The sequence below is a fragment of the Nerophis ophidion genome, linkage group LG05, assembly GCF_033978795.1.
Source record: "Nerophis ophidion isolate RoL-2023_Sa linkage group LG05, RoL_Noph_v1.0, whole genome shotgun sequence".
NCBI classification, from domain to species: Eukaryota; Metazoa; Chordata; class Actinopteri; order Syngnathiformes; family Syngnathidae; genus Nerophis; species Nerophis ophidion.
Genome location: NC_084615.1, coordinates 72,521,177 through 72,534,662, shown reverse-complemented (window position 1 = coordinate 72,534,662; position 13,486 = coordinate 72,521,177). Strand labels below are relative to the sequence as shown.

Below are 13,486 nucleotides of genomic sequence, written 5' to 3'. Positions count from 1 at the left end.
CGTCCCTTGCAAGCAAAATCGCTTTTCTAACTTAAAAGAATTACCCATGATCAATCAATGAAGGTTTATTTATATAGCTCTTCTTAAGGCCTCAAAGAGCTGCACAAAGGATGTGATTAAGTACTATTATTATTATTATTATTATTATGATTTAGGCATTTCCACGTCGGGCCGTGTTGTAGTGGCCAGGTGACGGCCATAGCAATGACGTTTGGAGGATCCTGGGTGATCCTTGGTGAGTACTGTAATCTACAGTAGAACACTCAAAGCTACTAGATTGGGTGAAACAAGTGTGAAGGTGACAATATGGCTGTGATTTCATGTTTAGTGGGCTCTAATAATGTTAAGAAAGACACATTTATAAGGTAGAAAACCGTTTTTTTTTTATGCTCCATGAAAAGTAATTAGTCATTTGTTGTTTGCGTTCAGGTTTGACACCATTTACCCGCGATACACAAAGGACGATATCCCTGCACACCTTCGCTACAGCATATCACTATCACGTACGCTTGTTGCAACACCTGCATCGAAAGAGGAATCTGGTTGAAGTTTGTGCGTCATAGTTTGACTGCCACAGAAAAAAAAACTCCCATCTGATGCATGTTTGGATCACGGGAACACTGAAGCATGTGGTCTATACGAGTGCCTTCATCGCCTGTGACCATGGTGACAGCCATCCACTATTGCAGATGACGCGTAACCACTGCAACCTACTGTAAAATTACCCTGCATATTCCTTTTCTTATCCTTATCCACATGTGAAATTTCTTGTGAAAGTGCATTTTCTACTTCACACTGTACTGTGAGGTTAATTATGGTAGCAAGTGTTTGTTTATCTGCTGGTGAAGATGAAGTGCTCATCTTAACCTCTGAATAAATGATAACTCCTGTATACAGTATATTCTCTCGAGGACCAGTGTCCTCTGCATTTGTGTTTTGCTATATAATTCCCCAAATGTGTTAACACTGACAAAAGAAAAACACAAATGTCCACTGCAGAGGATGTTGGTTCTTATGGGGATATTTCATATTAGGCTGCTGTATACTAAAATGTGTGAACATTTCAAAAACCCTTTAAAGGGGAACATTATCACAATTTCAAAAGGGTTAAAAACAATAAAAATCAGTTCCCAGTGGCTTGTTGTATTTTTTGAAGTTTTTTTCAAAATTTTACCGGTCCCGGAATATCCCTAAATAAAGCTTTAAAGTGCCTTATTTTCGCTATTTTCGAAACCACTATCCATTTTCCTGTGACGTCACACAGTGCTGCCAATGTAAACAAACAATGGGAATACCACAGCAAGATATAGCGACATTAGCTCGGATTCAGACTCGGATTTCAGCGGCTTAAGCGATTCAACAGTATTGAAACGGATGGTTGAAGTATGAAAGTATTGAAGAAGAAACTGAAGCTATTGAGCGAATAGCTATTGACGCTATTCATAGCCATAGCATGGCCGAATAGCTGCGTTAGCATCGCCGGTAAAATGTGCGGACCAAACGATCAGAACTTTCGCATCTCGTGACACTGGAGCAACTTAAATCCGTCGATTGGTAAGTGTTTTTTTCGCATTAAATGTGGGTGGAAGGTAACGTAATATAGTTGCGAATGCATCTGCAGGTTATCCATACATCTCTGTGCCATGTCTGCTTTAGCACCGCCGGTAAATAGCATGTTAGCATCGATTAGCTGGCAGTCACACCACAACCAAATATGTCTGATTAGCACATAAATCAACATCAAAACTCACCTTTGTGATTTCATTGACTTTATCGTTGCAAATGCATCTGCAGGTTATCCATACATCTCTGTGCCATGTCTGTCATCGCCGGTCAAATGTGAAGACACTTTGGTACATTCAATGGGGGTCTGGCGGCAGACACTTTGGCATCTTCGGGCCAGTGGTGCAACTTGAATCCCTCCCTGTTAGTGTTGTTACAACCTCCGACAACACACTGACGAGGCATGATGTCTCCAAGGTTCCAAAAAATCATCGCCACTAGAGCAATAAACAGAAAGGCGTTTAATTCGCCAAAATTCACCCATTTAGAGTTTGGAAATCGGTTAAAAAAATATATGGTCTTTTTTCTGCAACATCAAGGTCTATAACGACCGGAGACCATAAGCACCACTCTGAACGTTCACTTTGACAGTAGAATGAAGACAATTTACTTAATGCAATCTACTTGAAATGTTCCAAGGATAAAACCTTGAACAAATTATTCCAATTAGGCACTTCAGTGATGACGACAGTTGGTGAATTACTAGATGATGTAAATGTCTGCCGAATGCACAAAGAAGGCAGTGGAGAGTTGTCCCGAGATTAGTCTGAAAGAAAATGTTTCAATGTTCCTTGCAATTAAACCCACAAGCCCAGTCAGTACACATTGTTTTATATATCACATTTCCTTGGTTGATTTAGGGGACAATCAACTACAAATGACTCTAGTAATTGTTAGCTCGGTTGGTAGAGTGGCCGCGCCAGCAACTTGAGGGTTGCAGGTTCGATTCCCGCTTCCGCCATCTTAGTCACTGCCGTTGTGTCCTTGGGCAAGACACTTTACCCACCTGCACCCAGTGCCACCCACACTGGTTTGAATGTAACTTAGATATTGGGATTCATTATGTAAAGCGCTTTGAGTCACTAGAGAAAAAGCGCTATATAAATATAATTCACTTCACTTCACTTTACTATTTGTGAATGTGTAAATTTGGGCAGGGGTCGGCACCCCAAAATGTTGACAGAGCCGTATTGGACCAAAAATACCCCAAAAATATTCTTCTGGAGCCGCAAAAAATTAAAAGCCTTATATAGAGAGAAGCTCCAGTGGCCCCTGCGACCACGAAAGGAATAAGCGGTAGAAAATGGATGTGATGGATGTAATTCTAATAGTGAAGGCAACACATGGTGTATGTGTTTAAATTACCGTATTTTTCGGACTATAAGTCACAGTTTTTTTCATAGTTTGGCCGGGGGTGCGACATATGTGTGAAATAATTAAAACATTACCATAAAACATCAAATAATATTATTTATCTCATTCGCGGAAGAGACGAAGAAAATGTCAGCAATCGTCACACACACACACACACACACACACACACGTCAGCAATCATCACATACACGTCAACCAATAAGAATAAATACTTTCAAATGTAATAACGGAAATTATCGGTATCGCTTTCGAAAAGTAAAATGTATTACTTTTTAAAACGTCGCCGTGTACACGGACGTAGGGAGAAGTACAGAGCGCCAATAAACCAGCCCAGACACATAATATCTACAGCTTTGTTACACACACCAGTGAATGCAAGACATACTTGGTCAACACTGAGGGTGGCCGTATAAACAACTTTAACACTGTTGCAAATATGTGAACCCACACCAAACAAGAATGACAAACACATTTCGGGAGAACATCCGCACCGTAACACAACATAATCACAACACAACAAATGCCCAGAACCCCTTGCAGCACTTAACTCTTCCGGGACGCTACAATATACACCCCCGCTACCCCTCTTTGATGCACCTTTGGCAGCAATTACAGTCCCAAGTCTTTTGGAATACGATGCCACAACTATCTTTGGGCAGTTTTGTCCATTCCTCATTGCAGCTCCATCAAATTGGATGGGAAGCATTGGTTTTCATCCTGGATGTCTCTGTACTTTGCTGCGTTCATCTTTCCCTCTATCCTGACTCGTCTCCCAGTTCCTGCTGCTGAAAAACATTCCCACCGAATGATGCTGCCATCAACACGCTTAATTGTAGGGATAGCTTTGGCCTGGTTGTGAACGGTGCCTGGTTTTCTTCAAACATGGCGTCTGGCTTTCACGTCAAAGAGTTCAATCTTTGTCTCATCCCAAATATTTTATTTCTAATGGTGTGAGAATCTTTCAGGTGGATTTTGACATTATTTTTCACAAAAAAAAATGGCTTTCGTCTGGCAACTATACCATACAAACCTTATTGGTGGGTTGCTGCAGAGATTGTTGTCCTTCTGGAAGGTTCTATCTCTCCACAGATGGATGTTGTAGTTCTGACAGTGTTCTCCATCCTTTTCTTGGTCACCTCCCTGATTAGACTAAGATGAATGCAGCAATGTACAGAGACTTCCTGGATTAAAACCAACGATTCTCATTCAATCTGCTGGAGCTACAAAGAGGAATGGGCATAACTGTCCAAAGATAGGTGTGCCAATTTATGGCTGTAATTCAAAAACACCTTTTCACATTGTCATTATGGGGTATTGTCTATAGAATTTTGAGGACAGAAATTGATTTATTCAGTTTTTTGAATAAAGCTGTATCAACAAAATGAGGAAAAAGTGGAGCGCTGTGAATACTTTCCAGAAGCACTGTTTATTTTTTGGACAGCAGCTTTTAATGTATGGATAATAATTAATTTTAAGCAAAGCTAAACTTTATGGCAGATTGGTGTTTGTTTTTGTTTTATTAATGTTTTGCATAACATTTTGACAATAATCTGCACACATTGATGATAAACATTTCCAAATCCCCTTTGTTTATATAGGGGGGGGAAAACTGGACTCTGTTTCACGTTATCCTTAAAGGCCTACTGAAATGAGATTTCCTTATTTAAACGGGGATAGCAGGTCCATTCTATGTGTCATACTTAATCATTTTGCGATATTGCCATATTTTTGCTGAAAGGATTTAGTAGAGAACATCGACGATAAAGTTTGCAGCTTTTGGTCGCTGATAAAAAAGCCTTGCCTGTACCGGAAGTCGCAGACGATGACATCACAAAGGTGAGGGTTCTTCACGTCCTCACATTGTTTATAATGTGAGCCTCCAGCAGCAAGAGCTATTCGGACCGAGAAAACGACAATTTCTCCATTAATTTGAGCGGGGATGAAAGATTCAAGGATGATGATATTGATAGCGAAGAACTAGGAAAAAAAAAAAAGGCGATTGCAATGGGACGGATTCAGATGTTTTTAGACACGTTTACTAGGATAATTCTGGGAAATCCCTTATCTTTCTATTGTGTTGCTAGTGTTTTAGTGAGATTAAATAGTACCTGATAGTCGGAGGGGTGTGTCCACGGGTGTCTTGAGGCCAGTCTCTGAGGGAAGTCGACGGCAGCTGATCTCAGGGAAGAGGCGACTTTTTACCACAATTTTCTCACCGAAACATGCCGGTTGACAAGTGGTCGGGAACCATGCTGGCTTGACCGCTGTGATCCATAGTAAAGCTTCACCTGCGGGAATTTTAAACAAGGAATCACCGTGTGTTTGTGTGGCTAAAGGCTAAAGCTTCCCACCTCCATCTTTCTACTTGGACTTCTCCATTATTAATTGAACAAATTGCAAAAGATTCAGCAACACAGATGTCCGGATTACTGTTTAATTGCGCGATGAAAAGAGACGACTTTTAGCCGCAAATGGTGCCGCGATAATATGTCCCGACAGTCCGTGACGTCACGCGCACACGTCATCATTCTGCGACGTTTTCAACAAGAAACTCCATCCATCCATCCATCCATCCATCTTCTTCCGCTTATCCGAGGTCGGGTCGCGGGGGCAGCAGCCTAAGCAGGGAAGCCCAGACTTCCCTCTCCCCAGCCCCTTCGTCTAGCTCTTCCCGGGGGATCCCGAGGCGTTCACAAGCCAGCCGAGAGACATAGTCTTCCCAACGTGTCCTGGGTCTTCCCCGTGGCCTCCTACCGGTTGGACGTGCCCTAAACATCTCCCTCGGGAGGCGTTCGGGTGGCATCCTGACCAGATGCCCGAACCACCTCATCTGGCTCCTCTCGATGTGGAGGAGCAGCGGCTTTACTTTGAGTTCCTCCCGGATGGCAGAGCTTCTCACCCTATCTCTAAGGGAGAGCCCCGCCACACGGCGGAGGAAACTCATTTCGGCCGCTTGTACCCGTGATCTTATCCTTTCGGTCATGACCCAAAGCTCATGACCATAGGTGAGGATGGGAACGTAGATCGACCGGTAAATTGAGAGCTTTGCCTTCCGGCTCAGCTCCTTCTTCACCACAACAGATCGGTACAACGTCCGCATTACTGAAGACGCCGCACCGATCCGCCTGTCGATCTCACGATCCACTCTTCCCTCACTCGTGAACAAGACTCCTAGGTACTTGAACTCTTCCTCCTTGTTTTCAACAAGAAACTCCGCAGGAAATTTAAAATTGCAATTTAGTAAACTAAAAAGGCCGTATTGGCATGTGTTGCAATGTTAATATTTCATCATTGATATATAAACTATCAGACTGCGTGGTGGGTAGTAGTGGGTTTCAGTAGGCCTTTAAGTAATATTGTTAAAACACCTTTACTCTATACATCCCAGGGTGTTAAAACATAGCAAGATCCTTTTAAATAGCTGATAGTGTCATGATGAAGTAAGTGTGGGCTTGAATCTATAATAAAATAAAATTAAAAGCTCAATATACAACAAAAAGTAAAATTTTGAAGGATGAAATGAAGTGAAGTGAATTATATATTTATATAGCGCTTTTCTCAAGTGACTCAAAGCGCTTTACATAGTGACACCCAATATCTAAGTTACATTTAAACCAGTGTGGGTGGCACTGGGAGCAAATGGGTAAAGTGTCTTGCCCAAGGACACAATGGCAGTAACTAGGATGGCACAAGCGGGAATCGAACCTGCAACCCTCAAGTTGTTGGCACGGCCACTCTACCAACCGAGCTATGTTCTGTATATCATGTTGAAAATGATGGAAAAAGGCAATAGAATGGAGATAATAATAAAATATGAAAATAGAGAAATGTATTATATTGAAAATATTATTAATAATGATTTTAAATGTTTTAACTACAATTAAACTACTGTTGATATGCTTGGTTTGCTAATAGTGAGTTTCAGTAGGCCTTTAAGGTCGTCATTTAAATTTAGTACGAAGGATCTTATTGTTCCGTCTTTCTCTCTGACAATTACAAATGCTGTGCTCACATAGCCTCGCCTTCACGAAATCCTGCGGTCTTTGAGATGTTAGGATCTTACACTGTAGCTGTTCACTCACTGAATTCACAGGTGACAAATCTTCTGCACTCCTTCTGCTCTTGTTTGCTCTTGTTTTAGCTCAATGTTTTATGCATGGATGCCAGCTATACAATGCATCATCTCCTCGGGACACAGAAATACAATCCGCGCTTGCATGCATTGAGTCAGAGGAGAGCCGTATATACTTTAACCTATTTTTGCCTGGAGCTTATTTCATTCAGGCACCCAGGAGCTGGAGTTTATTGCTGCTTAAAGCAGACTCCCCCGATGCAACAGATAAGCCATTTTGCAAAACCGCAGACTATTACAATTGTGTCACAGCGTCACGCTTTAAATAGAATTCTAAGTGGATAATTGTGGCTTCAGAATCCCAGCACAAATGCCACAACGCTCAAACGACCTCACGTCTATTCCTTTTCCCTCAGAGGTGCGTTTCCACTCTCTTGTGGGGATGGAGGAATTTTCCCAGTCTCAATTATCTGCTTTGAGGCAGGCAGGAAACATTAAAACTGCCATGCAGCACACGCTTTTGTCTCGGCTAATTGTCAACCACATGAGACGTGCGCCACCTCGCCTGCCGGCGCAGAGATTCGCATCGACTGTACCCGACCGAGGCTGCTCGTGACCTTCACAGTAGATTTGTTTTGCTGTTTGCGCAGTCGTACAGTTTTGTCAAGCGGGCAGCCTGTCCCTGCAAGATGACAAAAGCGCTGTTCAGCCTGAACAAATGAGCTCCCCTCTTTAAAGGAAAACATTATCACAATTTCAAAAGGGTTAAAAACAATAAAAATCAGTTCCCAGTGGCTTGTTGTATTTTTTTAATTTTTTATTTTTTATTTTACCGGTCCCGGAATATCCATAAATAAAGCTTTAAAGTGCTTTATTTTCGCTATCTTCGAAACCACTATCCATTTCCCTGTGACGTCATACAGGGCTGCCAATACAACAACAGCAAGATATAGCAACATTAGCTCGGATTCAGACTCGGATTTCAGCGGCTTAAGCGATTCAACAGTTTACACATGTAATTGAAACAGATGGTCGGAGTATGGAGGCAGATAGCGAAAACGAAATTGAAGAAGGAATTGAAGCTAGTGAGCGAATAGCTATTGACGCTATTCGGCCATAGCGTGGGTGTACCTAATGAAGTGGCCCATAGCATGGCTGCCTTATTAGCATCGCCGGTAAAATGTGCGGACCAAACGATCAGGACTTTCGCATCTTGTGACACTGGAGCAACTTAAATCTGTCGATTGGTAAGTGTTTGTTTCGCATTAAATGTGGGTATCTAGTTTCAAATGTACATACACCTAGCGTAAATAGCATGTTAGCATCGATTAGCATAGCATGTTAGCATCGATTAGCTGGCAGTCATGCCGTGACCAAATATGTCTGATTAGCACATAAGTCAACAACATCAACAAAACTCACCTTTGTGATTTCGTTGACTTAATCGTTGCAGATGCATCTGCAGGTTATCAATCAATCATCAATCAATCAATGTTTACTTATATAGCCCTAAATCACTAGTGTCTCAAAGGGCTGCACAAACCACTACGACATCCTCGGTAGGCCCACATAAGGGCAAGGAAAACTCACACCCAGTGGGACGTCGGTGACAATGATGACTATGAGAGCCTTGGAGAGGAGGAAAGCAATGGATGTCGAACGGGTCCAACATGATACTGTGAAAGTTCAATCCATAATGGATCCAACACAGTCGCGAGAGTCCAGTCTAAAGCGGATCCAACACAGCAGCGAGAGTCTCTGTGCCATGTCTGTCTTAGCATCGCCGGCCAAATGTGAAGACACTCTGGTACATTCAATGGGGATCTGGCGGCAGATTTCTTGCCAGTGGTGCAACTTGAATCCCTCCCTGTTAGTGTTGTTACACCCTCCGACAACACACCGACGAGGCATGATGTCTCCAAGGTTACAAAAAATAGTCGAAAAAACGGAAAATAACAGAGCTGAGACCCGGTGTTTGTATTGTTAAAATGAATATGGCGGGTGTGTTACCTCGGTGACGTCCCGTTCTGACGTCATCGCTAAAAGACCGATAAACAGAAAGGCGTTTAATTTGCCAAAATTCACCCATTTAGAGTTCGGAAATCGGTTAAAAAAATACATGGTCTTTTTTCTGAGGTATATATTGACGATTGCATAGGTTTGGTGATAATGTTCCCCTTTATCCACCCTCCTTTTTTTTTTTGTTATTTGCCTTACAGGAATTAGTCTGCTCATTCCTCCAGAAGCCATCCCCCGAGGCAAGATCTATGAGATTTATCTCACCGTGCAGAAAAAGGAGGATTTAAGGTGGGTCTCTTAAGCACTGCCTCTCTGTTTTGATGTTCTACTCTTCCATCAGTGCCGTCTTTAGAGCCCCATGCCAGTGCTGTAAATAAATAAAGTAGGCTTTTACCCGCACGTGCTCGCTTTGCGTGAAGTGAATTGTTTGGGAAAGGCTGTTGCCTTCAGACATGCCGTCCATGTCTGACATTGTCTGGCAACCCAGTCCAGCAGGTCTTCATTATGCAGTCAGCCCGATGTAAAGGTGGCAGTGTCATGCCCTTCCTTAAATGGACCAGTAGATTCACTTGAATACCTCCAGTAAAAGCTCTTCATTATGATTCAATCCCCTCCCTCTCTTCACTCTCGCGCTGGCGCAGGTTGCCCTTGGCCGGCTGCCAGACCCTGCTCAGCCCCGTCGTGAGTTGTGGGCCTCAAGGGGTGGTCCTGAGTCGTCCCGTTATCCTGAGCATGGACCACTGCTCCGACGCATGCCTCGATAACTGGGCCGTCCGCCTGAAGAAGCAGAACTATGAAGGAGCTTGGGAGGTGAGTTGTAAAGACGTGATGCTGGCGGTCTTTTGAACGCCTCTTTTAAAGACTTATTTCATAGAGCAGTGGTTCTCAACCTTTGTTCAGTGATGTACCGCCTGTGAACATTTTTTTAATTCAAGTACCCCCTAATCAGAGCAAAGCATTTTTGGTTGAAAAAAGAGATAAAGAAGTAAAATACAGCACTATGTCATCAGTTTCTGATTTATTAAGAAACTGATGACATATCAAGAACTCCCTTGGTGCTCTGGGTGCATCTGTTAAAAAGCAGCCTCAGAAACCTTGGGGTTGTGTTGGATCAGTCCATGTCTTTGGAGGGTCACTGCCGTCAACTGACCAAAAACTGTTTTTATCATCTCAGAAATATTTCGAAAGTGAGAAATTTGTTGTCAAAATTGGATCCCAAAATTGTTCATGTATTCATTTCGTCTCGTATTGACTATTGCAATTCTCTTTTCGCTCTCTTCAACAAGTCAACGCTAAAGAGACCTTAGACCAGTGGTTCTCAGCCTTTTTTCAGTGATTTTTAATCGATTTAAACTATAATACAAACATCGGGTCTGGTTCAAATATGGAGATGAGGGTCTTTAATTTGACATGCTGTTGTACTCTGTCTCATAGTGTTAACATGTGTTCAATGTTTTTTTTACCATTATTGCTATGTTGTCTATTACCATTGTTGGTATTTTGTCCATTATCATTGTTGGTATTGTTCATTCTGGCACATTTATTTGCACCGCAACACAACATAAACACTACAGAACGAATTCCCAGAATTCCCTGCATCCCCAACTCTTCCAGGACACTACGATGTAAACAAACGCCATAGGTGAATCTACACCTAACATTCACTGTAATGATACCAAGTACAGGGGCGTATCTCGTAGATACTATATGATTACATTGACATTTTTTAGCCTTACAAAATCTTATTTTTTTTATTTATATTATGTTTATAAACTCAGAAAATATGTCCCTAGACACATGAGGACTTTGAAAATGACCAATGTCTGATCCTGTAAATACTTTGTATCGGATTGATACCCAAAGTTGTGGTATCATCCAAAGCTAATATAAAGTATCAATCGGGAAAACACGTGTGAACATTTTTTTAATTCAAGTACCCCCTAATCAGAACGAAGCATTTTTGGTTGAAAAAAGAGATAAAGAAGTAAAATAAACCACTATCTCATTAGTTTCTGATTTATTAAATTGTATGACAGTGCAAAATATTGCTAATTTGTAGTGGTCTTTCTTGAACTATTTGGAAAAAAAGATGTAAAAATAACTAAAAACTTGTTGAAAAATAAACAAGTGATTCACTTATAAATAAAGATTTCTACACATAGAAGTAATCATCAACTTAAAGTGCCCTTTTTGGGGATTGTAATAGAGATCCATCTGGATTCATGAACTTAATTCTAAACATTTCTTCACAAAAAAAGAAATCTTTAACCTTTTTTAAGTTTTTTAACATCAATATTAATGGAAATGTCCACAAAAAAATGTAGCTGTCAACACTGAATATTGCATTGTTGTATTTCTTTTCACAGTTTATGAACTTACATTCATATTTTGTTGAAGTATTATTCCATAATATATTTATAAAGGATTTTTTGTGAAGACTCTTCTTCGGCATGGTAATACCGGTGTTGTTTTTCCCGAGGATGCGTCGAAGCAGAACACAGCAAAGGTAAGATATAAAGGTATTTATTAAATAATAAAAGGCTAGGAACACAAACACTGGTGTAAAAGGAAGGCAAACAAAAGACGCTAGCGTGAAAGCTAGGATAACACTAGGAAACTAAAACTTGGCTCGAGGGCACAAACGAGAAAACAAATCATCAGTATGAAAACTGGAATACACAAGTGGCATAGCATGAGAGCTAGCGAGAAAATACATACGTTCGAAGGATGAGAGTCGTCACTGTTACACGTAGGCAAATTAGGATCCGAGGAAGACTGAACAGAAAAGGCTGGCTTATAAAGGAGGGTGATTAGCTGAAACAGGTGTGCGGGACCGAGTGTAGCAGGTGAACTAATAAGTAACCATAGAGATGGACAAAACAGGAAATAAACGGGTCAGACGGAGAATGAAACAAAGATGGAAAAATAAACGTGAAGATCCAAGTCACAGATCGCAACTTTTTGAATATTTTAGAATATTTTTGAAAAATCTCACGTACCCCTTGGCATACCTTCAAGTACCCCCACCTGAGAACCACTGTCCTAGATAGATAGATGGATAAATAGTACTTTATTAATTCCTTCAGGAGTGTACGCTTTGAAAAAATTAAAAATAGTTCCGGACCTAAAAATGATGTCTACAGGTAAAATCATCCCCTTCTAGCAATTTTAGGCGTGTTTTCTAATGAGTTTTAACACATTTTGGAACGCCCACTTTTAGTTCCAAAATGTGGGCGGGCCTAAATCAGCCTGTTGAAATCACCTAAAAAAGACTGGAGGCAATTTCATATAGTTTAGTTTGTGTTTTGGTAGCATCTTCGTTCCGTATTACGATTTTTAAGCGCAGACCTCAAAGGCCTACTGAAACCCACTACTACCGACCACGCAGTCTGATAGTTTATATATCAATGATGAAATATTAACATTGCAACACATGCCAATATGGCCTTTTTAGTTTACTAAATTGCAATTTTAAATTTCTCGGGACTTTTGTCTTGAAAAGGTCGCGTAATGATGACGTGTGTTTGTGACGTATCGGGTTGTAGCGGACATATTAGCCCAGCACCACTTACGGCTAAAAGTAGTCTCTTTTTATCGCATAATTACACAGTAATTTGGACATCTGTGTTGCTGAATCTTTTGCAATTTGTTCAATTAATAATGGAGACTATAAATAAGAATGCTGTTGATGGAAAGCGGTGGATTGCAGCTGCCTTTAGCACCGAAACACAGCCGGTGTTTCTTTGTTTGTTGTGAAGCTTTAACACAGAGCGGTCAAGCGAACATGTTTCTCTACGTCAACCAGCAAGTTTTTGGATGGGAAAATTGTGATATTAAGTCTGCTCTTACCGGAGACTTGAGTGGATTATGCGACCTCCTCCTGTAGCTGTCAAAAAGGCAGCTCTGATCTTGGCTAATCCATTGGCTTCTCTCAGAGACACTGGCGTTCACCGCAGCCCTCCGACTTTCAGGTATGACTTTATAATCTCACTAAAACCAATATAATATAATATAATATAATATATAGTATAATATAATATAATATATATAATATAAGGTGACGGCGTGGCGCAGTGGAAGAGTGGCCGTGCGCAACCCGAGGGTCCCTGGTTCAAATCCCACCTAGTACCAACCTCGTCACGTCCGATGTGTCCTGAGCAAGACACTTCACCCTTGCTCCTGATGGGTGCTGGTTGGCGCCTTGCATGGCAGCTCCCTCCATCAGTGTGTGAATGGGTAAAATGTGGAAGTAATGTCAAAGCGCTTTGAGTACCTTGAAGGTAGAAAAGCGCTATACAAGTACAACCCATTTATTTATTTATTTAAAACACTATTAACACAATAAGCAGATAAAGGATTTTCCAGAATTATCCTAGTAAAAGTGTCTAATAACATCTGAATCGCTCACACTGTCGTCGCCTGGAGCCGTCGCCTTTTCTATTTTATTCTTTATTTTTT

At 41.2% G+C, this 13,486-nt stretch overlaps 1 protein-coding gene across 4 annotated transcripts in view; it reads left to right on the top strand.

Moving 5' to 3' along the window:
* unc5a (unc-5 netrin receptor A) overlaps positions 1–13,486 on the top strand; it is a 618,101-nt gene that overhangs the window by 517,508 nt on the left and 87,107 nt on the right. For all 4 annotated transcript variants that reach the window (XR_009806956.1, XM_061901967.1, XM_061901966.1 and 1 more), the window contains 2 exons: positions 9,229–9,316; positions 9,670–9,838. Coding sequence is in view for 3 of the 4 variants with exons in the window: in XM_061901967.1 (XP_061757951.1) it covers positions 9,229–9,316; positions 9,670–9,838 (257 nt within the window). In the remaining variant the exon portion in view is untranslated. The remainder of the gene's footprint in view (positions 1–9,228; positions 9,317–9,669; positions 9,839–13,486) is intronic.